This window comes from Hylobates moloch, unplaced genomic scaffold, assembly GCF_009828535.3.
Source record: "Hylobates moloch isolate HMO894 unplaced genomic scaffold, HMol_V3 SCAFFOLD_5, whole genome shotgun sequence".
Lineage (NCBI taxonomy): Eukaryota > Metazoa > Chordata > Mammalia > Primates > Hylobatidae > Hylobates > Hylobates moloch.
Window position 1 is genome coordinate 794,694 of NW_026652280.1, and position 22,248 is coordinate 816,941.

General features: G+C 57.8%; 1 protein-coding gene across 5 annotated transcripts in view; it reads right to left on the reverse strand.

The window, feature by feature from the left end:
- The window catches only part of NFATC1 (nuclear factor of activated T cells 1), a 123,389-nt gene that overhangs the window by 70,051 nt on the left and 31,090 nt on the right, over positions 1–22,248 (reverse strand). For all 5 annotated transcript variants that reach the window (XM_032152028.2, XM_032152026.1, XM_032152027.2 and 2 more), the window contains exons 3-5: positions 18,472–18,631; positions 2,453–2,655; positions 286–458 (exon numbers count right to left, since the gene is read on the reverse strand). In XM_032152028.2, the coding sequence (XP_032007919.1) occupies positions 286–458; positions 2,453–2,655; positions 18,472–18,631 (536 nt within the window). The remainder of the gene's footprint in view (positions 1–285; positions 459–2,452; positions 2,656–18,471; positions 18,632–22,248) is intronic.

Here is a 22,248-nt window from a genome sequence, read left to right on the forward strand (position 1 = left end):
AATACGCAAAGGTCAGCGCAGCACGGGGGGCAGCCCCGGCCCACACCGCTTTCCCTGGCCATGCTTGGCCATCAGAGGAGCCAGAGCCGGGGGCCCCCGGGAGGGCCACAGGCGATAACTCAGCCATGATCAACTCAGACCCCTCATGGCCACACACTGTGGTGGGTTTGGTGGGAACAGTTCAGTCCCAAGTCTACACAAACGAAAAGCTGAGAGAGGGTGAGACAGCGAAGCGCGTGGGACGGGATGGTTTCCTCCCCTGCCGGCGCACGGACGTCCACTTACAGCATTCGATGGGGTTGGAGGCCACCTGCAGGGACAGTGTGCGGCCGCTGGGCTGCGGGACGTGAACGCGGAACACCAGCCGTACCCGTGTGTTCTTCCTCCCGATGTCTGTCTCTCCTTTCCGAAGTTCAATGTCGGAGTTTCTGAGTTTCAGGATTCCGGCACAGTCAATGCTGCCCAAAACAAAAGCTTTTCTTTCAATGGCTGACGTGGGAGCATAAAGGCCTGGCCCCCCAGACCCTCTGGCCCTCACCCCAGCCCCACGAGCTCATGCCAAGTAGCTGGCCGCTCTCCCCTTCCCTGAGGAAAATAAGACCTTGGAGCCAGCGACGTGAGGCCCTTGCCTCGTGCAGGAGAGAATCCGACGTCAGCGCAGGCGAGAGGGGGCGAGCGGAGGCAGTCCCGAGAAAAGTCACTTCCACCTTCCCCTTCCCACCTTCCTCCAGCCTCCAGTCTCCAGCCTCCACCCTCCACCCCTGACCAAGCGGGTCCGGCCGGAGCTGTCCCAAGTCCTGGCTGCCTCCAGGGCCGAGGCTGGCCACGTACACGGGGATGTCACCAGAGCGGCAGAGAGCGGCCCAGGGGAGGGGCCAGAAGCACCTGCTGTTCTCTCTTATCTTGCAGTAGTTCCCAAAAAGCTCAATTTATTATTTCATAATAATTATATATTATATATTAGATTATTAAACATTACATATTTATAATTATATAAAACATATTGTATAACATAATTAGAATAAATTACTCTATTATTTCCACTATATTTAAAAGCCCTCGTTTCTTGTGTGTAAAATCCATTTCTTCTACGGTTTCATATAACCTCTTTTGACAATTTCATTGAAAACTAGACTCCAGTAAAACATTCCATGTATACATTCTCAATGCATTAAAAAGCAGTATTTTTCAGTAAGTTAAGAGAACGAGAATAAACACAGACTCCCCGACCACCCACAAGTCGGCAGCAAGCACCGGGCTGGAGCGCGGTCCTGGCTGCGGTGTCTCCCAGCCACCCTTGCTGCCCCACATCATGGCGGGGTGAATGCAGCCGCCAGCGAAGCCAGTACGTTTACTGCGGCTGCGGAACGCAAGGTTTGTTCTTAAAAACCACCTGACTGTGCCCTGTCTGCGGGAAACTTGGATTACAGCTCTGGAGGCAAACCCAGGGATTCGGAATGAGTTCCCAGGTGCGTACATTCCCCCCAGTGCTTGAAAAGCCAATATGGAGAGAAAGCTTTCCCTTTGTTTTTGACTTAGAGGCTTTGAATCACTTATTAAAATCCCCAACGTGGCCCCCCACCGCCATCTCCTACACGCTCTCCCTCACTGTGCAGGCCTCCTCCCCACTCCTGCAGCCCCCAGGACCTCTGCACCCACCCCCGGGGCTCCACCTGGATGGGGCACCCCCCACACAGCTTCCCCATCACACGGGCTCCCGGCCTGCGGGTCACCCTCGCAGGACACCGTCCCTGCCCTCTGTCCCAGCTCCGTCCTGCTGGTCTGCACATTCCAGCCGTCCCAGCTCAACCTGCACTCATTCACCCACAGACGTGTCTGTTTTCTGTTCCCACCATGGTACCACATGAACCTCTCGGGAACCAGCAGTCCTCTTTCTCGGCTGCCTTCACAGATTAGGGCCAGCATGCCCAGCACAAGCTGGGATTAAGCGAGTAAGGCCTTATTTGGAAGTTACGTGTTTTGTCCTCAGCTTACTAAAAAATTCACTTTTAAACAAATTACAGTGTCAAATTAGACTCAGAACATCAGCGCAGGCCTATCCGTGTTGTCGGAACCTCCTGAAGTTCAACGCGATCCGGATGTGCTGACTGCTTTAATTTTTTGATGCTCACGTTTTAACCATCCTTCTCATTACAATGCTGTATTCAGAAAGAAACGGGTCCTGTTTGGAGCTAAATGCGGAGGGAAGTATTTATAGCTGCATATCTGACATATTATTTTAAGTGGCAATATACACAGGGCTGAAACCCTAGACAGAAGCAAATCCATTGTCAAAAGCAAGAGTGAAGTCTACTTATTGGCTGTTAAACCAAAAGTGTCCTGGTCACGCAGCCTGGAAGTGTGGGGGGCCGGCCAGACCCCCCAGGGCCAGGAGGAAGGCACGCCCACTCCTACTGCCCCCCACCAGAGCCCAGAGGCCCCCACAGCTTACACGGCTCGCATACTGTTCTCCGGCAGGAGTGGGATCTCCAGGACTTTGGTGTTGGAGAGGATGACCTCATGGCTGGTGGTGGACACGGTCTTCCCTGTGATGCGGTGCACCTGGTAGAAGGCGTGCGGGCGCAGCAGGCGGTCGTCCGCCGTCCCAATGAAAAGCTGCAGCATCAGCGGCTCATTCTCCAAGTAGCCGTGGAGCTGGTGAGAGAACAGAAAACACCCGCTCAGCACCCAGAGCACAGACCGCTGGGAGTCACCGGAACGCAGAGAAAACCTGCGGCAGGTTCGAGGCCTGCGTCCCCCTGCCCTGCCCCCTTTTTATTTCTCTGCCATGTCATACTGGTGTCTTTGTAAAGCAGATTAGAAAATGCCTTGTTATCCTAATGGACCTGAGCACTGAGGTTGAGGCTTTGAACATGCCTGTGGCCACTTTCAAACACACACACACACCATGTGTGCACTCACCTGCACACATGTGTGCACTCACACATGTGTGGGCATGGATGTGCACACATATGCATCCACACATGCTCACTGTGTGTGCCCATGCCGAGGCCACGGTGAAGCTGGCAGGGGGCGTGTGCAGGAAAGCGGAGCCCTCGCTGAGCCATGTGCAAGGCTCGCTTCACCAATAAATCCAGACGAGGCCCCGCAGGACATGACCCACCTTCCTGTGTTCCATTAACCTGGAACTGGGCAGCGCACAGCTTCCACTCCTGATCAGGGGACGCCACACTGCGTTTGCACACACACGGCACGATGGGTCCCGGGCCCCAGCACCCTTCCTGATGGCTCCCTGCACCTCTCCTCCTGCAGAGGCCGGGGAGCGCTCAACGCCGTCCTGGTGGCTGAGCAGCTGGTGTCCAGAGGCAGACGCTGGCGGCAGACACTGCCTAGGGGAACCGTGCATGGAGGTGTCTATTGTCCACACCACCCTGTGGAGCCGCTCATGGTTTCTCGGCCGGCGCTGTGTGTGTGAGACTCAAAACCCACACTACTGGGACAGGACTCCAGCCAAATGGAGCAGCCCTGGTGCTTCCGCCAGGACACGAGTGGCCGGGCCCCACTCCCGCCTCTGGGAAGGTGTGCGCCTCTCGGCAGGGCACACACGTGTTCAGGACCAGCTGTTCTGTGGGATGAGTTGCTCATTGGTGTCTGAGAGGTAAACACAGTGTGCGGTGCCATTCCCTCTCACCCTCCTTCTCTGCACCACGCGTAGTTCCGCCTTCAACAGTGAGTCATTTTTAGAACTGTTTGTTTTTATCTTTAACGCTACCATTTACAATCACTATAGTCTGATTCTATTTGCAAGAGGCAAATTTTGTTTGGAACAGGAAGGTTTGATTCTCAAAGCAAGCACAAAGGCCTAGAGGGAGGCTGCAGGAGTCAAACCCTTTGCGCGGTGGGGCCTCCCACAGGGTGCCTCATTCAGAGCGCCTTCCCTTCTGTGTCCCCCAAGTGGGGCCCTATAAGCGCCAGCCTCAGAGCCCTGAGATTAATCAGCAAAATCCAGGCAAGGCCCGTGGCAACGCCCAGCCCCGGGAACCACTCATCCTGGGACGCGTCGACCCCTCTGATCACGTTTGGAGTCGATTTTCTCACTAAACTAACTTTAAAATCTTTGACCACAGACGGCAACTGCAGCACGACGACCACATGCAGAGTCCGAGCCTGGGCTCCTGCAGGCACGTTCCAGCCACAGGAAAATGCGAAGCCTGCCCCTGACCACGCAGATGCCTGCTGCCCACTCAGGGCCAGCGAGGTGGGGAAGAAGGCGGGGGAGCCGGAGCCAGGGGCTGCCCCTCAGACTGCAGGGGACGGCGGATTCTCAGATGTCAGTAGGCAGAGGGGAGACGGGCCTGGAGGGGCCCAGGCAGGCGAAGAGGCGGCCCCTGCTCCGTGGCTCCAGCTTAGCCTCAGCCTCCGTGTGGTCACCACAGTAAAGAACAAACCAATCTCACCAGTGGCTGAACTCAGAGCCCCCCAGGGAGGAGGCCACAGTGAAGCGATGGCTGCTGTCACTGAGGGCCTGACCGTGAGGCCCAGACTGATGGGCAGGGCCTGGGATGCCACGTGAGGCTGAGCTGGGACCCAGGTCCCGGCTGAGACATCGAAGGGGCGTTTGGGGTCTGAAACACAAAGCCAGGGGCTGAACGAAGGCGTCACGTGGGAACACGGTGGGGAAGCCACAGATAGGGATAAGGACACAGCCCTGAAGTGCGCAGATGCCCACAGGAGTCTCTGCACCCAAGGCCACCAGCACCCCACTCCAAGGTGATTACTGCTAAGACCACGGAACTCTGCAGAACAAAAAGCCCTTCCCTTTCCAATAGAGCCCCCTTCCCTTATGAACACATGAGCGTCTACACACAAACAGCCAGGACGGGGGACGCTGGGACCTGCCCGTCCAGCCTGCAGCTCCTTGGAAGAGAGACTCCAGCCGTTTGCCAAGTTAATGAACTTCCTGAGATACCTGAACTCTCTGTGGGACTCAAACATCTTTACGATGGGAAATGTAAAAAGAAAAGCAGAGATTAAGAGGCAGATTCTGCCACGCAGTATTCCATTTTCTGAGATTTAATACCTAAAAATTTAATTTACATAGAAAACAATGTAAATGAGTCTCTGACCAAAACCACCTCTGGGGGTGGGGGAGGAGTACCGGGGCAGCTCCAAGGGCCTGGCCAGGGTCACGTGGTCTTAAAACTACAATTTAAAATTCCCCCAGGATCCCTGTGGCAGTTCTCTGATGGTGTGTGGAATGCTGTGAATTTGGGGTATGACTGTATCCTTTAAAAAACATGCCATTTCAGTGAAAATGGGAATATTTAAGGTTTAACCTGGCAGGTAAACATCTATTATTTAAAACGTGAAGTTCATTTTAAGAAACGTAATTTAAATACGTCATGGGCCCCACTGCATGGGCTTTCTGCCTCTGGCACAGTACAGAACCTGTCAGAATCCTATTTATAAATTACCTGTCACAACGATGACCTCTCTTTGCCTCAACCTTAACTAAACAAAATGTATTATTCCGCTGCCGAGGTATAAGAGCTACTGAGTTTCCTACACGTTAAAATGTTTGTTTTTAGCTCCTGTGCTGACCTCAGGACTTAACGGTGACATGGTGGGTAGAGGATGATCGAGGCCAAATTTATCCGACATGGAACTCAGCTGCGTGCACGTAGGGGAGGGAGGTGTGAGGTGGACACAGGCAGCTCACACGGGTGGGAATGTCTCACCCTCCACCCCATAGTCTGAGCTGCTGCACGGAAACGGAGCCAAGGCAACCTGGAGTCAGGCTCCTCTCCAGGCAGGGCTCAGGAGCAGCCGTCAGCCTAAAGGGAAATTATGCATTCAGGGCCTACAAGTAAAATCTGCATTTTTCAAATTGCCCTGAGGAAATACACAGGGACAGAAAATTCGGCTCACAAACCGGTTTCAACCCCAATTCCCCCCATGCTGGATTAATTTAAGAGATTGCCATGCTGTGTGGACAGCGTCTAGGGTCCTGTTTTCAGCCCTGGAATCCTCATCACCCACAACAGCAGCCAGAGGTGACGCTTCCAGGTGAAGGCCATGGTGCGTCTCTCAGGGCTGGGCCCGGGGCCAGGGAACCAGGCAGGAGAGCACATCCCTCATGGGAGGACGTCCAGCCACATTCTCCACCAAAGCACAAGAAGGAAGGTATCAGAGACCCCATGGCTCCACCCTCGGTACAGGGGCCTGGCCGGGATGATACGGCGGCCACTGCTGCAGAGCCAGGTGTTCCTGCAGGAACAAGGCCCACCTGACCCACGGCACAGGCCCATCTGACCCACAGCACGGGCCCATGTGACCCACGGCACAGGCCTGTCTGACCCACGGCACAGGCCCACGTGACCCACGGCCACGGCACAGGCCCACCTGACCCACAGCACCGGCCTGTTTGACCCACAGCACAGGCCCACGTGACCCACGGCCACGACACAGGCCCACCTGACCCACGGCACAGGCCCATCTGACCCACAGCACAGGCCCATGTGACCCACGGCACAGGCCCACCTGACCCATGGCACCGGCCTGTCTGACCCACGGCACAGGCCCACGTGACCCATGGCCACAGCACAGGCCCATCTGACCCACAGCACAGGCCCGTCTGACCCACGGCACAGGCCCACCTGACCCACGACACAGGCCCACGTGACCCATGGCCACAGCACAGGCCCATCTGACCCACGGCACAGGCCCACCTGACCCACGGCACAGGCCCGTCTAACCCACGGCACAGGCCCACCTGACCCACGGCACAGGCCCGTCTGACCCACGGCACAGGCCCACCTGACCCACAGCACAGGCCATGTGATGCACGGCCACGGCACAGGTCCACCTGACCCACGGCCACAACACAGGCCTACCTGACCCACGGCACACCAAAGCAGATGAGGCGACGGCACAGGGTACTTGTAAAAAAAAATCCAGTTTGATGCTCCAGGGAGACTTTACTCACGATACCAGGAAAAATAGAAACAAAAAGTAAAAGACATCAAAAATGGAGCCAGTAGTCGAAGGGAGCACCCCAAACCCGAGATGGGTGGAGGAGCAGGATGCAGCCCCTGCATCCTCCCTCTCCTTCCCTCTTTTCTCAGCCAGGTCTCACCTGCCCAAAGCGGGACAGGCAGGGGGTGCACGGCAGCCGGTGTGATTTCTGTGCTTGCCGGGGCTTCGGGTTCTGGGGTCCACAGTGACATTCCACGTGAAGCCACCAAGAGACAGCCACGCAGCATCCACTTCCTCACCTGCTGGCTGTGTGGCGTGCAGAAGCCTGAGTGTGGGCGTGTGCACCAGAAGTGTGTGTGTGTGTGTGTGTGTGGCCACGGGGGTGCCTGTGTGTGTGGCGCCGGTGTGGTCTGCGGGGTCAGGCACGTGTGTGCCCACAGGAGTGCCTGTGTGTGCGGCGCTGGTGTAGTCTGCCAGATTGTACATGAGCAGTGCTTCCCTGTAAACCAGCCCAGATCTGCCTTTAAGGGGCAGCTTCACCTGCCAGACGCCCTGCCCTGGCCCCTTCAGATGCGGGGAAGGGCCTGAGGGGCCTGGGGTCTCCCTCCAGAGCAGCGTGGGCTCGGGGTGGGTGGGGGAAGGACACAGCCTGACCCTGCACGCCTCTCGTCCTGGTTCCCGGCGTGCAGAACAGAGAAGGAAGAGGGGAGGAACGCGGACGCCACGGCTGGAGACTCAGGCCTGAGCCAGGAGTCATGGCAAAGCCTGGTGTTCTGTGAACACACGTGTGCACGTGTCCACACACACATGCACAGCCACACTGGGAAATGTGCACACACCCCCACAGAGCCCGCGTGCACACACACACACACACACCCCACACGTGACAAGCCTCTGACCCACTGGCACCAGCTTACTGCTCTCTGGGAAGTTCTAGAAAAAAGTTTTTTTCTCATTTCAGGTTTTATTTCTACCTGTTTGGCCACAGTTGCCAGCCTCCTGACAGACCCAGAGTGCACGAGAGAGGCCTCCAGGAACCCTACAGCCAACACTCCCTCCACCCTCCGGGGAGCGGATCTCGGCCTTGCAGGAGCAGGGCCAGGCCCTCCTGACCCCCAAATCCCACAAACCTGGCACCGTTGGCATCATGAGCCCTGGCAGGTAGGGGCGCCAGGTACCAGGACCCACAGCAGCTTTCGCCATGTGGCACAGCCCTTCCCAGCGAGAGTGGGCGGACCAGCACCTCAGGGCTGGGGTCTGTGGGCAGCCTGGGGAAGGGGCCTTGTGCCTGGAGGTGCCAGGACACCCGCTCAGGGCTGGGGGGACAGGACCAGGATCGATCGTACCTTCCCTCCCACAGATGCCGTCGGCAGGATTCAAGGGAACCGTCCATGTGCCCGGCAGGAACCGAGGCAGAGGCTGGGCAGACCTGACCCCACGGGCTTGCTGCACGCTGAGGCCTGAACGGCGGAGGCTACATAGCAAGCCTGCTGAGTGGATTCTCACACCGGTGAATGCACAGGCGCCGGCTGGGAAACTAGCTCCTCCCCACCCGACGGATGGCTCCAGACCCCTTCCCATGACAGGAATAGGACGATGTGTCCATGCAGTTTCCTGCACGAGAGGCCCTGGGTGAGTAGTGGGCGCTGCCCTCATTACCGTGTCTGGTGAAGGAAGCTATCTGCAGAATCCGCGTGAGTGACCGATTTGTCTTCCCAGCTCTCAGAGAGGTGTGTGTGGGGGCCGGAGGCAAGCGTGTGTGACTGTGCATGCAGGTGTGTCCATATGCGCGGGTGCACGAGCTGACAACAATACTGAGTTCACACCATGGAGTGTCACCTCAATTCTGAGAATCCTTCCCGTGAACACAGTTGCTTTCCTAGTGATCTATAGACGGTGTTCAGATCCACAGATAAAACTGAATTTGTGGCTGTAAAGCAAATCTAGAGGGACTCGCGGCCCCGCACAGGGACCTTCCAGCCGCGATTGAAAAACTGCACTCAGCCACAGGCTCGGTCCTGACCGGGAAGGGCTGTTTCAACCAAAAACTCTCTTGGGATTTTTGGTTTTCAAAAGGGGGCAGGCGGAGCTGCAAGACTGCCAGGCTCCAGCTGAGTGTGCCTCACTCGCTACAAGGGAAGCTCTGGTGTGTCCCTTTCCAAACACAGCTGCCGCTGTCCAGGTGGGAGTGGGGAGAAACTCGGTTTTCTTGATGCTCAGAGCTGAGCTCCAGGCTGGGGCCCCAGACCCCCCGCAGACACCGACCAGATGACCTGCAGGCTACAGCAAGGCCCGGCCCGCTGTAGCAGAAGCTCCCCAGGAGGGGCCCAGCGTGAGCATGTGGCACCAACAACCGCACACTGCTGCTACCACCCGCGCCACCACCGCAGGTCTGTGAACCAACATCGTATCCCCACTCCAGAGAAGCAGCGCTGAGCTGCCAGGGCCTGTCTCCCGGACCCCGGCTCCAAGGTGTCTGGGCTTTCTTCCCAGGTCCCTGCTTTTCTAGCCCCTTCCGCCGACTTTGGAGAAAGATCATTCAAACCAGAAGCCCAGAGAAGGTGCTAGAAGGATGTTGAGTGGCACCCCCAGAACAGGCACGCGGCAGGAGCCCCTCTTCTTGGAGACGTGGCGCCCGTGAATGGCACGTGCGCTGTCACCTGCATGAAGGCAGCAGAGGCTGCTCAGCAGGACCAACGCCGTGGCGAGGGTGGACAGAGATGGAGAAGAGAAAGGCCGCCCGGCCACATCTGTGGGCCCCTCGCGTGCGCCAGTCTCCACACGTGCACGCAGATCTCCACGTCTCTCCAGGAGAGCGGCCGCAGAGGCCGTGCTTGCTGTGGAGAGCTGGTGCCCTCCCCCGCCACCTTGGCCCGCCGCACTCCTGGCTGCTCTCTCCACCTGTGCCTTGCAGGGACCACCTTGCCCCACCAGTGCACTTCCCACCTGGACCTGGCGGCAACAGTGCTCGGCACGAACCCCAGACTCAACAGAGCGCCGACAGGGCCACGGAGCCAGGGCACTGACGTGGAGGGTGCAGGAGCCCCAACGCACCTGGAAGCGCCCAGAGGAGAGGCAGTCACGCTCACTTCGGCTGAAGAAGATTCTGCCCGGAAACACCACGTTTAGATTTAATTAAATCTAATCAATTAATCCACGCCGAGAAACCTCGACCTTCTATGGAGGGAGAATCGTCTAGAATGCAACTCCTGAAACAGGCAAGTGGGAGACGCAGCGACCCCGTGACCCCAAGGCCAGGAGCACACAGAATCCACAGCCCACGGCCACGCAGGGAGAAACAGCAACCTTCTAGAGACATCCGTGCCACTGAGAGTCACGTCGCCTGACACCAAGCGGCAGGAGCGCTTGTCATTTGTCAGAAGTGAGGTGGTTTCCACTCAGCACTTCTCCCGAGTCTACCCCAGCAGGGCCTGACGGGCTCAGGGCACGGCCCACCCACAGCCGGGGTACCCTGGCTGATATCAGGGAAACATGCCAAGGAGCTGGCAGGGTGGCCTGAGGACCGGCAAGCAGCCCCTATTCATCCTGCCTCCCCCACAAGCCCTCCCAGCTCCAGAATCGCCCCCAAGCCTGCTGGTCAGTGGCTCAAACACATCAAAACCGAAACCACTGGGGAGAGAGACCCAGGAGCGCTGCCCGCCCAGCAGCCATGTGTACCTCCAGAGCCTGACGGCTACAGTGATGCCCAGTCCAGACACACAGGGGTGAAGGGCCCGAGGAATCCTGGGGTGTTAGAGCCACCATCCAGCAGCACCCCTGCCCCTCCTCCAGGGCCCGCACCCTGCAGCGCCACAGCCCTGCATTCCCCAATCTCTGCGTGAAACCTTCTATTTCCCTAGGACATGGCCTCGGGGAGCCTCGCAGAGTGAGACCTGGTCAGTCTATGTGCTCCAAGTGTGTACGATGGTGCGTCTTGGCTCCGCAGGGCCCAGGGGCCGTCTGTGCTGTTCCCAGCAAAGCGCCTCTGTCCACAGACAACGCCCAGTGTCCTCCCTGGAGGAGGGAGGCGTGGCTTGAGGCAGGTCCACGGACAGGAGCCTGGCCCAGATGGGCACACGCCCGTGGGTGCTCCCAGCCGCCACTCCCACATCTGGCCTGGGCAGGGCTTGGGCAAGGAACAGCCACCAACGTCACAGACAAAGAAAGCAAGCAGCTGTCCCGCCCAGCAGCTCCTCAGAGAAGAGGAGTGTCTCTGAAACCACGTCTCGTTCCTCTTGGAACCGGCGCTGACACAGAGACCCTGGACGCCAGAGCTGGTCAGACATAGCAGGGCACAAACCTGGGAGGCTTCAGAAATGGCTGCCACCCTCAGCACTAGGCAGCGCAGCCAGTGGCCGCTCCTTCCCAGGAGAACCCAGCTGGGTCGCAGTCCCAGGTCCTCGGAGAATGGGCAGGGACCTGCCATGGCCAACACCACCCGAGGTCACTGGACACCTGCTGGGTGTGGCCCAGGGGCACCACGGTGTCTGCAGGGAAGCAGGGCCCATTGCTCAGGCAGTGAGGAAGGACCAGGCCCCACATGAGAGCCGCCAGGGTGCCGCCTCCCCAGCGGGTGATTGCTGCCACAGGTGGCCGCTTCTCATGTGGTCTCCAGGTGATGTGTCCACCCCTCCTGTCCCACCTGCACCAAAGGTGGGTTTTCTGAGGCTGGGATAGAGCGTGTTCCAGTGAGCGTGCAGACCCCTCTCTACCTAGGAAAGCCTCCTGAGAGGCCCTTCTGCGCTATTAGGAGTGGTCACTAGCAGCGGCCATGCCAAAGCCCATGTGTCATCTTAAATTTCCCCAAAGCACCAAGAAGCCAAAGCTCTGAAATTACTAATAGAAGATTTTGGAGGCTGAGGATCTGGGCTTGGGGACGTTCACCCACCTCATATTTCCTGTCTCAGCTGCACACCCCCTACTCCAGCGGCCCGGCCTGTCAGGAGATGGAGGCTGAGGATCTGGGCTTGGGGACACTCACGTGCCTCGTATTTCCTGTCTCAGCTGCACACTCCCTACTCCAGCGGCTAGGCCTGTCAGGAGACCCAGGCCACATTTTTGCCAGTTTTTCCAGGCAGTGGAGCTGTGAAACGGGTAGTTAGAAGTCAGTGTCGCAGACCTGCCAGAGGCCACATGCCTTCCCCGTGCCAGTAAATCTCCACAAAATTCCACCCATTTTTTCAAATATTGTCATTACTGTTTTAAGCAGTGACTGGCTGGGCCAACCTCATTCCACGCTGGTCTCCTGACACAGCGAATCTGCCCTGTGAACACCTTCCCAGCAGCACCGTGCATCTGTCCCCATGGCTCAAGACAGAGCCCGTGGGCTTTGCTTTAGGGGAGAAATAAATGGTGAATCCTCGTTCATCATAAAAGCTGACAACATATCTCAGGGGGTGGCTCGGGCTTCAACACTGTGCTTCTTAGAGTTCTTGCTCCTGGGAAAATAGACACAGCCCGACAGCAACCACGTCTGCTCTCCCAGCCGCGTGGGCTGCGGGAACAACGGCGTATGTGGAACTAGGAAATTCCGTGTGTTTATGCGCTTGGCAGTCCAGGGAAGAGACGGTCATTCGCCCTGAAATTTTGCTGAAAGAGGAGAGGGCTGTTGTCTAGGTTCCAAGGCAGACCCATAAAAAATTAATCTGTGCCTCCTGCAGGCCTCCGGCATTTGGCAGCAGCGGTGCCGTGGCGTGTGGTTTTGTGGTCAGACCTGCACTTTAGTTTCCACCCCATGGCGTCCTCCCAGTGCGTGGGCCTCTGTGTGGCTCCTGGGGTGGGGCCGGAGCGGCTGCTGTTTGAGGCTCTGCAATAGCACAGCCCCTGGTGGGGCCTTGGAGCTCTGATCAGATAACAATGTGTCCCAGCGACGTCCCTCCCCGGCTTTCCAGTTTAACAGCCCTGCCTGGCAGGGGACATGGAGAACCAGGTGCTCTTGTGTGTGGCAAACCACTTAAGAAAGCGTGGATGAGGCCCTGCGTGGAATAGTGCGTGCTGTGATAATCTGTCCACGGTATTCACAGGCTCTCAGGAACCTGCTCCTCACGGTACTGAACACTCCCCGAGCCCCTGCCAACTGAAGGTACCACACAAAGTGAGAATTAGTCAGAACCACGGGCCCGATGTGCATTTTAACAACCGGAAAAGAAGAGCTGCCTCACGGGGGGGCTCCACTCCTTGGTCTTCAGCTGTCAAGTTTCTTACATGACAGAAAAAACATCTGTTACGGATCTACGGGGGCAAAGTTGACCTACAAGCCGGGCGATGGAAGGAGAGGCCCACCAAGGCCACTGTGGGCACCAGCGGGCTCGCCCCACCCTGCGTCCTGAGCTTGGAGTATGGCCGGGAGCCCTCCCTGGGGCCAGTCTGGCCTCCTGACTCTGGGTCCTTGCCTGACCCGCCCGCCTCTCTCACCCGCGTGGCTGAGGCAGGATTCCAGACCACCTGCCCTCACCTCTTCACGGACTCAGTTGGTCCCTCTCCTAACTGACAATATTACAAGCTGCAAACCTAAAATGCTGTTTCAGAACAGGCCGAGGCTTCTCGTTTCACGTTCCAGTGACCTATTAATTATTCACATGAGCCCGGCCTCCCGTGTGATGGGTGAGATGCTATCGGGCAGGTTATTTTGGTGACTTGGTAAACAGACCTGAGTTATTTGACCCCTGGGTCAGAGGTCAGGCTACATCCCACAGAGGTCCACACGCCCCTGCGGGATGGTGGGTGCCATGGAGGTGGGAGCCGAGGGCCGGGGACATGCTGCAAAGACATCTTCTCAGGGCCCTGGGCCCTTCCTGGCCGCCTCCAGGAGAGTGTAGCTGCCACGAGCAGTAGAGGACACAGGCCAAGGATGGGGTGACTCATGTGAGGAACACATCGGGCGAGGGGGCTGCAGGCCATGGCAAAGAGGGCAGGAGGGAAGGAAGGAGGCGCAACCAGAAACAGAGAGGAGGAAAGCAAGGCAGTGACCAGGGCGGGCGCTGCTCACGCCGCTCAGCTCCTCCTTGGACCGAGCGGGGAGACAGACTCCAGGTCTCCTCCGGGACCACAGTCCCCCTGATGGGCAACACGCAGGCGGAGGACCAGCCTCCACCTTCAAGCCTGGAAAGGCAATGAGTCGCACGGAAAGGCCTCAATGGCTGTGCCCAGGTGCTTCTCCGCCCTCCCTGGCCGGAGAAGGGGAAGAACACTGCCTGTCTCACCCCAGACCAGCCTGATGCCGGCTGCCTACATACTGAGGTGAGCAGGACTGAGGGCAGAGGCTGTGTGGGCATGAGGAGGTGAGGCAAGAAAAAAAGCCAGCAGCCACCCAGAGCACTGGCGAACTCCCGGTTCCAGCTTCGCTGAGAGTAGAACAGGCCCTCCAGGGTGAGGAGACTGTGTGTACAGAGAGACCCTCACCCTCAGGCAGAGTCTGCCGTCAGGGCAGAGGGTGGAGGGCAGAGGGTGGCGGCTGCCCAAGGTGCCATCAGGACACTCAGTGTGAGCCGGGATTTGGGGGAAAGCTGAGGCCAGAGGGAAACATCCGCCGCGCATCACTTTCAGGCCTCGCTGGAAATGCTGGTGAGAAGCAGACAGCAGGCGGACGCCCCCTCAGCCTCCCCTGCAACCAGCGGCCTGGCGATGTCCCAGCATCAGCAGATCCAGACCGGCCCACCGAGAACTGGGGCCAAGGTGTTGGAGCAGGGGCAGGAGGGGCCGGTGACAAGGGGGCTGTGTGGGCAGGAGCTGAGGCTGGCTGGGCTGCTGGTCACTCCCTGCCTGGCCAGAAGCCTCTGGGAGGCTCTGTCTGAGTCACTTGTTCTACCAGGGCAAGGCGAGTCCTAAACAGGCGTCTTCATCCTTGGTTTCCCAGGAGCAGTGAGGCCCACGCCAGACCCCTCTCTCCACTATCCCCCTCACATGCACAGGGGGCAGGACCGTCCTTACCCGCAGGCCCCATCCTGCAGAGGGGGCGCAGCCATCACCATGGCCGAGGGCCCGCCAGACCCTGCAGGGACCACACCCACCAGGGGCTGCCGGCCATGCTGAACCACCCAGACCCCCTGGCGGATGGCTCCAAGGCCCCGCTCTTCCAGGCTAAACCACGGCCCTGTTCCTTTGATGCTGGTGTTTTTAGCGCCATGGCAGCCGTAATGGGGGCGGCCTCAAGGTGCGGACGGCGTGATCACGGCAATGTGGCCACAAGAATAGGGGCTGGCCTGGGGTGGTCTCTCCCCGGCGTGGGAACAATGACATCCCCACGGAGACGGCAGGGGGCTCGCTCAGTGCTCACTGGAGGGAGCCGGCCTCCTTCCCTCTGAAGGAAAGGCCCTAAATCGGAGGAGCCCCGGCCGCTCCTCACGCCCCTCACGCCCACAGGTACCCGGATGCCGGACAGGTACCCGGATGCCGGCCGCCCCTCACGCCCCTCAGGACCCACAAGAGCGCGCACCTGTCCGGAGAAGCAACACCCTTTCCTAACCCGGGGTCCGCGCTGCGAATGCTTCCTGGAGAGAAAGTGCTGCGTTCTGCTCACATGCTTCACTTCCCAACTGCGAAACACACGGGGATGGGGAAGACTGGGACGCCGGGCACGGGAGGACGACGACACCGGGGGCGGGAGGACGGAGAGGACGGAGACAGCTGGCGGGGGAGGACGGGGACGCCGGGTGCAGGGGCACAGTGTGCCCCTGACTGCGAGAGCTGACACCCACTTCCCCCGGCCCCCTGCCACCCTCCAGGGCTCAGGTGCACTGCAGGAGACAGCGGGCTTTAATTTTATGGACAAGCTTTTTGAGATGCAGCGGACAGATGATTCACAACGAAGAGAACAGCATTTCTCAAATGCAGGAAACTCCCGCGCCCGTTGCTCCCTGTGGCTCCCAGTGGCTCTGACCAGCCGCCCGCAGCGCCCACCACCCACGGCCTCGTCCTCGCGCCCCCAGGCCAGTGCGATGAGCCTCGTTTCTGAAAAGCGGGAAAGGGGCTGCGTCAAAGGATGTGCTAAAATAACCCAACAGCACGGAGGGCACGTCTGTGGTTACGAGGAGCTTCCACGGCAACTGAGAGCTTTCTATTCTCGTTTGTTTTTTAATTATGCACAAATTCTATTTTTATCCAATTTGTGGTCCACCAACTGAAAGAGAAAACTAACTCCCAAAACCCCCTCTTTTTAGCTGCTTTTACTTCACACTTGCAGAGACATAAATCCACTCTGCCACAGATACATCAGAAAACTCTTTAAATTACTAATTTCTACAAATGAGATATGCTGACAGCTCCTGACGTTTTCCGTGCAGGGGACCGTTTTCTCCCGCGTTTCAACGGAAAGGGCTCCTTCTGTGGAAACACAGAGCCGGCCTCTCCCGTTTCGCCGCTGCGCACACACGGGCCACTTGATTTGGAATAATCGTTGAGGGTACATTTTAAAGATATTTTTAATTACTGTTTCAAGTTTTCTGAGTCCTCCAGAACACCTCGATCCTCTCAGTGGCATCTGTATTGATAACATTTCTGCACCCTCAGCCCAAGACACCCAGACGGCAGAATCAGAGATGGGATTCCAGAAGATTCCAGAAGACGCAGGGAGAGTACCCAAGCACTGAGCCGTGTCCGCAGAGACGGGCAGCACCAGGCACCGGCGCTACTCACGGGCCGGTGAAAATACATCCATTAAAACCCAGGGCTGCCTGTAGTCCCAGCTACTCGGGAGGCTAAGGCAGGAGAATCACTTGAACCCAGGAGACAGAGGTTGTAGTGAGCTGAGATTGCACCACTGCACTCCAGCCCGGGTGAGAGTGAGACTCCGTCTCGAAAAAAAAAAAAACAAAACAAAAACCTCAGAGCTTTCTCCACACTCATGGTCCTGCTTTACCCTCCAAATAGCCTCGATTCCTACACCCGCCCCTCATCCGGACACGGTGAAAAGGGCGACGGCCAGTGCCCCTCACCAATATAATTTACAGCAAATAGGGTAGACTGGGCCATTATTTCTCTATTGCTTTATTTCCACTCCTTCTTTCATAGCCTCATTTCCTGTCCTATCTAATATCCTTCCCACTGAGCAATAACAAGCTTTCGGTCAGTAAAAACCGAGGCAGGGATGGGGAGGTGCAGGCCTGCAGTGACAGAGCGTGGCGCAGCGCTGTCTGACCTTTCCCACCTGGGAGGGTGGAGACTTTAAATGTCAAACGGGCCACTGTGCACTCAGGTGTCTCCCGCATTTCCTTGCTTCAAGCACCGACGAGGTAGGTACTAATTGGCATCAAGCACACAGGCCACAAGCATCATGTTAACATCATCTGCAAGTGCTGGCGAAAACGCCTCGCCCCAGGGCCCTACCCGCTAATTCCCTGCCGCTGGCTGTTGCATTGGCAAACAGCCATTTGTCCCTGCGGCCACCTTCTCTCCACTATTTATCTAAATGGAAGAAAATAAAAACACGAGGCACCCTGCTGAACACTCCTTCCAGCTTGCATCATTCCCTAAATAACGGGGCTGGGGCACCCAGTTTTTTGCTGTTGGGGTGTGCTGGGAAAACATCATCTGTGCTACCGCGTAGCCTGGAGCCCTGGGGCCGGACACACTTGCCGCTCTGTGGCTGCCAAAGCAGCAGATCCAGGGCCTGGGGCCTACAGCTGATGAGGTAACAGGTGGGATGAAGAAAATGCCAACACCCACGGCTACCCGGGATCCACATCAACAGCTGGGGTGCAGAGCGAACATGGCTCTGTGCAGACGCTGCCCGTCCCCGGCGCGGTCATTACACACCTCCCTGGACAGCCTAACTCCACGTGGCTGTCCCCCAAGGTGTGAGGAAGGTGAGGAAGCCACAGCAGAGCCTGGGGAGCTGGGCCCACCCCGGCAGGGACGCGGCTGCAGGGTTGCTCAGGGAGTCAGGCCCACCCTGGCAGGGAGACAGCTGCAAGGTTGCCAGGCCCAGGCCCACCCTGGCAGGGAGGCAGCTGCAAGGTTGCCAGGCCCAGGCCCACCCCGGCAGGGATGCGGCTGCAGAGTTGCTCAGGGAGTCAGGCCCACCCCGGCAGGGACGTGGCTGCCAGGCCCAGGCCCACTCCAGAAGCCACTCCTCCTCTCCTCGGGGAGCACCTTGAGCCCTGGTGCCCCCCAGCACCCAAGGCCAGAGTATGGGATTCTGCAGGCCTGGGTGGGCCACAGAACCTGCATTTCTGAGGGCACCCCACCAGGCGAGGCTGGTGCTGCTGGTGAGAACCCCTGCCTCCAAGTTCAGAGGCTTTAGAGAGAGGAGAATCAACCCCCGAAAACATCCACACCACAGGCAGCATCCTCGGACACGAGAGCTGCTTTGGGCAAATCTGAAAACAATGAGAGAGGGCCTGCACGTGTGGAAGCAGGAGGAGCTGTGGCACGCTCCCATTCCAGCTCAGAGGCAGTGAGTAGCCGCCCCGAACTAACCACGACAGAGCATTCAGCTGGCCTGGCTGGGAGAATCTAAGCACAGTTAGCTGTGGCTCCAAAGTTACTTTTGGACCAAAAAAGCACCAAGTGACATGCGAGTCCGGCCGCAGTGCCTACCTGCACGATTGGGTGTCCTCCGGCCGACGCCTTCACGGCCCCCCGGCTGCCCTCCGTCTCGTAGTGGGCTCGGTGGTGGGACTTGGGCTGCACCTCAATCCGAAGCTCATACGGGCCTGAGTGGGACGGCAGCTGCCAGTCCAGGGCAGGCAGGGTCGGGCTGGAAGGGAACAGAGCAGAGGAGGTGTTTAGCACCACACAGACCTTGCCCAGGCCACACGTGCCCACGCTCACCCGTCGCCATCCTGGGTGGACACTTCATCGGCAAGCGCACGTCCTGACACGGAGATGGACAAGCCTGTGTCAACGCAATGCTTACTCATTATGACCTGTGGCCACGGCCTGGCCAGTTCTCTAAGACGGAAACATTTTCCAAGCACAACGTTAACACGCTTCTCTTCCTTCGTGACAGGCTTCTATCAGTTACTTAACCCTCCGGTAAGACAGGTTTTAGAACTCACTGAAAATCTTTTTTAAAATCTAAGAGGTACGAGCTGTGGCCTAAGAACCAGGAAGTTCAAACCTCTCCTCGCTATGAACCAGCTGTGCGGCTGCCATCGGACAGGTGACTGACTGGGCCCTTTATAAAATGGTGGGTTTGGAAGACGTGGTGTGTGCAACACCGCCAGCCCCCTGATTGCTGCAGGACAAACAGAAGGGCCTGACTGAGGGCCAGGAGGAGGAACCTGGCGTCCATGGAAGGCGGTGGGAGCAAACGCAGCAGGGCGGGGTACGACGGTGAGGGCTTTGGGAGGCTGTCGGTTACTTTGCACAGAGGGACACGAGCTGCTTGACCTGGTGGGTGACAGGTGCCAGGGCTGTCCCCAGAGCCCACAGCCCAGCTGGGGGCTCCACGGCCCCTGTCCTTTCAGGAAATGAATGTTTGGCGTGAAACACTAAGGTGAGGTCCTGCCCGTGCCCTCGGCGTGAGCGTCTTCCCAACTGTGTTCTGTAGGAGGCCCAGGCAGACTGTTTCAGCCTTCCTGGAGGCCACACAGTGCACCCAAGGGATTCTTGCACCTAGGGGGTGGCCTGTCCCGCTGCGCCACCATCCACGCAGGCACCACCTTCCACCCCATGCAAGAGGCCGGCACCTCTGCTATCAGAGTCCATCTCTGGGAGAGCCAAGGCTCTGTGGCTGCTGCAGCCCCGGCCCAGCCTCCTCTCCCGCTCAGTCTGTCTCCCCAACACTGCCTACTGCAGGGGCCAAGGCAGGTGGAGGATGCGGTGGGACCCTCCCTGGACCAGCACTGCTCGTCAGATCAGGTGCAAGACCCTGCGTGGGCAGAGCCAGCCCAGGGCCTGCCAACCATCCTCACCGCTATGTGGGCAGAGACCCAGGGCCCGCCGACCATCCTCACCACCCACATGTGGGCAGAGACCCAGGGCCCGCCGACCATCCTCACCACCCACGTGTGGGCAGAGACCCAGGGCCCACTGACCGTCCTCACCTCCCACGTGTGGGCAGAGACCCAGGGCCCGCCGACCATCCTCACCATACAGGCTCACCCCGAGCACCGTTGGCCGGGGCTCCTGAGGTCACCCTCCACACAGGGCCTGTGACTCCCACATCTTCAGAACCAGCCCCTCTGGCCAGAACTCAATTATTGCCTAGAGCTGCTGACCGTCATTCTACATCAGTTTTAAGTATAAGCCACAGAGACATGGGACATGCAGGGCAGCTTCTCGAGAAGGGCAGGTTCCGTGCGACGCAGGCTCAGAGTAGGGGCATCTGCAAGTTCAAGGAAACTGCCTCCAGAGCCCCCAGAAGGCCCCCCACACCTCACGACACACTGTGACCCCAAAGTGACTTAAAAACAAAACAAGGGCCGGGCGCGGTGGCTCACGCCTGTAACCCCAGCACTCTGGGAGGCCGAGGCGGGTGGATCACGAGGTCAGGAGATTGAGACCATCCTGGCCAACATGATGAAACCCCGTCTCTACTAAAAATACAAAAATCAGCTGGGCGTGGTGGCGGGGGCCGGTAGTCCCAGCTACTTGGGAGGCTGAGGGAGAATTGCTTGAACCGAAGAGGCGGAGGTTGCAGTGAGCCGAGATTGCGCCACTGCACTCCAGCCTTGGCGACAGAGCGAGACTCCATCTAAAAAAACACAACAACAAAAAACAACAACAACAAAAAAACAAGGCCAGTCACAGTGGCTCACGCCTGTAGTCCTAAAACTTTGGGAGGCCAAGGGGAACAGATCACTTGAGCTTAGGAGTTCAAGACCAGCCTGGGCAACATGGCGAGACCCCCATCTCTACAAAACAAACAAAAAGTAAAAACATGAGCAGGACATGGTGGTGCATATCTGTGGTCCCAGCCACACAGGAGGCTGGGCGGGGAGGATCCCAGCCACACAGGAGGCTGAGCGGGGAGGATCGCCTGAGACAGGGGAGGCTGAGATGGCAGTCGGCCAAGATCACATGTGCTTCAGCCTGGGCGACAAGGCAAGACTCTGTCTCAAAACAAACAAAATAAACAATGGGCAGAATAAAAGACTCCTTTAAAGAGAAAAAGCCCAGGAAGCAAGGAATCAACTACATAATTTTAAAAAATACAAACACCTAAAATGTTCCTTAACAAGACTACATATTTTGTGACATTGGAAGCTTCATAGTAATTTGAAAACTTAGAAATGGATTTATCCAAAGATGCACCTGGCAGGCTCACCACCCACCTCTGCTCTGTGGGGTTTTGGGCCCTGCGGGTGCCCGCTGGACCCCAACTCAGCCACGACAGCTTCCCTGACAGAGGAATCTCCAAGACGCAGCTTCGCGGGTTGTACTGTCAGAGCTGTTTCTTGTACTAAGAGCCTCTAGAGAAAGGCTTCTCTGCACAGAGCCTGGGGCCAGCTGTGAGTTTCTGGGGAAGGGAGAGGGGGCAGCTGCAGGGCTGGGCAATGAAGGGCCCCTCTGCAGTGGCCACACCCGCTTCTGGACAGGCAGGCACCAAACAAAGTCTCGGATGATTGCAAGGCGGTGCCCGTCTCAGGCACCCTGTACCTATCTTTTGCTATGAACTGAAAAAGAAACAAAAAACAAAATTCACGGCCGGGCGCGGTGGTTCATGCCTGTAAACCCAGCACTTTGGGAGGCCAAGGCAGACAGATCACCTGAGGTCAGGAGATCAAGACCATCCTAGCCAACATGGTAAAACCCCGTCTCCACTAAAAATACAAAAATTAGCTGGGCGTGGTGGCGAGTGCCTGTAATCCCAGCCACTCGGGAGGGTGAAGCAGGAGAATTGCTTGAACCTGGGAGGCAGAGGCTGCAGTGAGCCAAAACTGCACCACTGTAATCCATCCTGGGCAACAGAGTGAGACTCCGTCTCAAAACAAAAAAACAAAATTCACAGTGAAAAAAACTGGGCTCACCGGATTCCCAGGAAAGTGAAGAGACAGAGTGAGAGACAGCGAGAGAGAGGAGAGAGGAGGGAAGAAGAAAAGAAAAGCCGCCTCCCCTCCACCGCTGGGTTAAAGGCAGACACATTTCCTAAAGATAAGGCAGTCTAAACCACTCTGCAGCTGACTATTACATAAGAATAAGTTTGTGTAAACGCAGCCACGTGTCACTTTATGACGGGCACACATTCTGAAAAACGTGTCCTTAGGCTATTTTGTCATCATGGGAACTCATGTGAACCAACTTGGTGTGGCCAGTGCACACCCCAGCCACATGGCATGGCCCACAGCTCCACAATACACGTCTGCACGGCGTGTGGCTGCACTGAACGCCGTGGGTGACTGCCCCACAGGCGTCAGGGTTTGTGAATCT